The sequence below is a fragment of the Penaeus monodon genome, chromosome 32 (assembly GCF_015228065.2).
Source record: "Penaeus monodon isolate SGIC_2016 chromosome 32, NSTDA_Pmon_1, whole genome shotgun sequence".
NCBI lineage: Eukaryota > Metazoa > Arthropoda > Malacostraca > Decapoda > Penaeidae > Penaeus > Penaeus monodon.
Window position 1 is genome coordinate 24,324,169 of NC_051417.1, and position 1,121 is coordinate 24,325,289.

General features: G+C 41.5%; 1 protein-coding gene across 1 annotated transcript in view; it reads left to right on the top strand.

Annotated features, from left to right (window-relative positions):
- Nucleotides 1-256: 256 nt before the first annotated feature.
- LOC119593613 (cuticle protein AMP1B-like) overlaps nucleotides 257-1,121 on the top strand; it is a 1,971-nt gene continuing 1,106 nt past the window's right edge. The window contains exons 1-2 of the mRNA XM_037942567.1: nucleotides 257-265; nucleotides 876-1,075. Of these exons, the coding sequence (XP_037798495.1) occupies nucleotides 257-265; nucleotides 876-1,075 (209 nt within the window). The remainder of the gene's footprint in view (nucleotides 266-875; nucleotides 1,076-1,121) is intronic.

The following is a 1,121-nucleotide window of genomic DNA, read 5'->3' on the forward strand; positions in this document are numbered from 1 at the left end:
AAATAAGCTGAGTGTACATATTTTGGTCTGACATGATATGATTGCGCTACGGCATCAAAATCACGGATCACGCCCATGTTTTCTCCATTGGAGGAAAAGTGACGTAGCGGTTTCTTTCCCCCTAATGACAAAATCTTTCTTTTTACCTCCCCTCCTCTCCCTTCCCCATCATTCTTCTTCTTTCCACATCTATTATCTCTCGTTCGTGAGTATATAAAGACGATGCGGTGAACAGAGGAATCATTACAAAGAGACCATGAGGCTGGTAAGCAGATTCTGTTCTCTCTTGTGTCCATCCGCATCACGAACGAGTGCGGAGGAAAAAAGTTTATACGCTGAAAATTCATAACAACTTAGTTTAGATGGCTTTAGTTTTTGTTGTCTAAGTTAAAAGAACGATGAGGGAAATACTAATACTTGGCTAAAAATGGCGTGAAGTAATTTCGCTTGTGGTAATACTTTGACAGTTGAGTACAGATATAAGATATATTTGTTTGTTTGTTTGTATAAAGCTTGCAGTCTGATCATTCATAATTTCGATCACACATAAAATGCATGGCTAAACTGGAAAATATAACTGAGCTGAATACAACATATTGGAATTCATTGTCCGACCGCTGTGCGAAATTTTCTGAACTGGGAAATGTGTTTAGATTAGGCGATAGTCATATTACGTATTTGTATGCTGTGTTAAAAAAAGCTTAGACAAGGAGTGACGAAGCTAATAATTTGGTTCTGTCATCAGATGAATGCTTAATAACATGTCCATTTTCATATGTGTATGTGGTATATGTGCATGTGCCTCTAAACCCTCGGAAACTTCTTCCTGTCATGTTCGTACATACAGAACAGAATGAATCAACAACTTCCCACAGATCATCTTCGCTTGCGTTGTCGCCGTCGCCCTGGCAACACCCCAGAGCCCGGAATACCTTGCCGAAACGCTGTCGGATGAGCGCCAGGACAATGGAGACGGCAATTTCAGATACTCTTTCCAAACCAGCAACGACATCAGCGCCTCTCAGGTCGGCACGCCTGGGATCCTGGGTCAGAGTAACGTGCAAGGCTCATTCAGGTAGAGGATGTTTATGTCTCTGTGTGTTCAGTGATGTAGTTGTTTG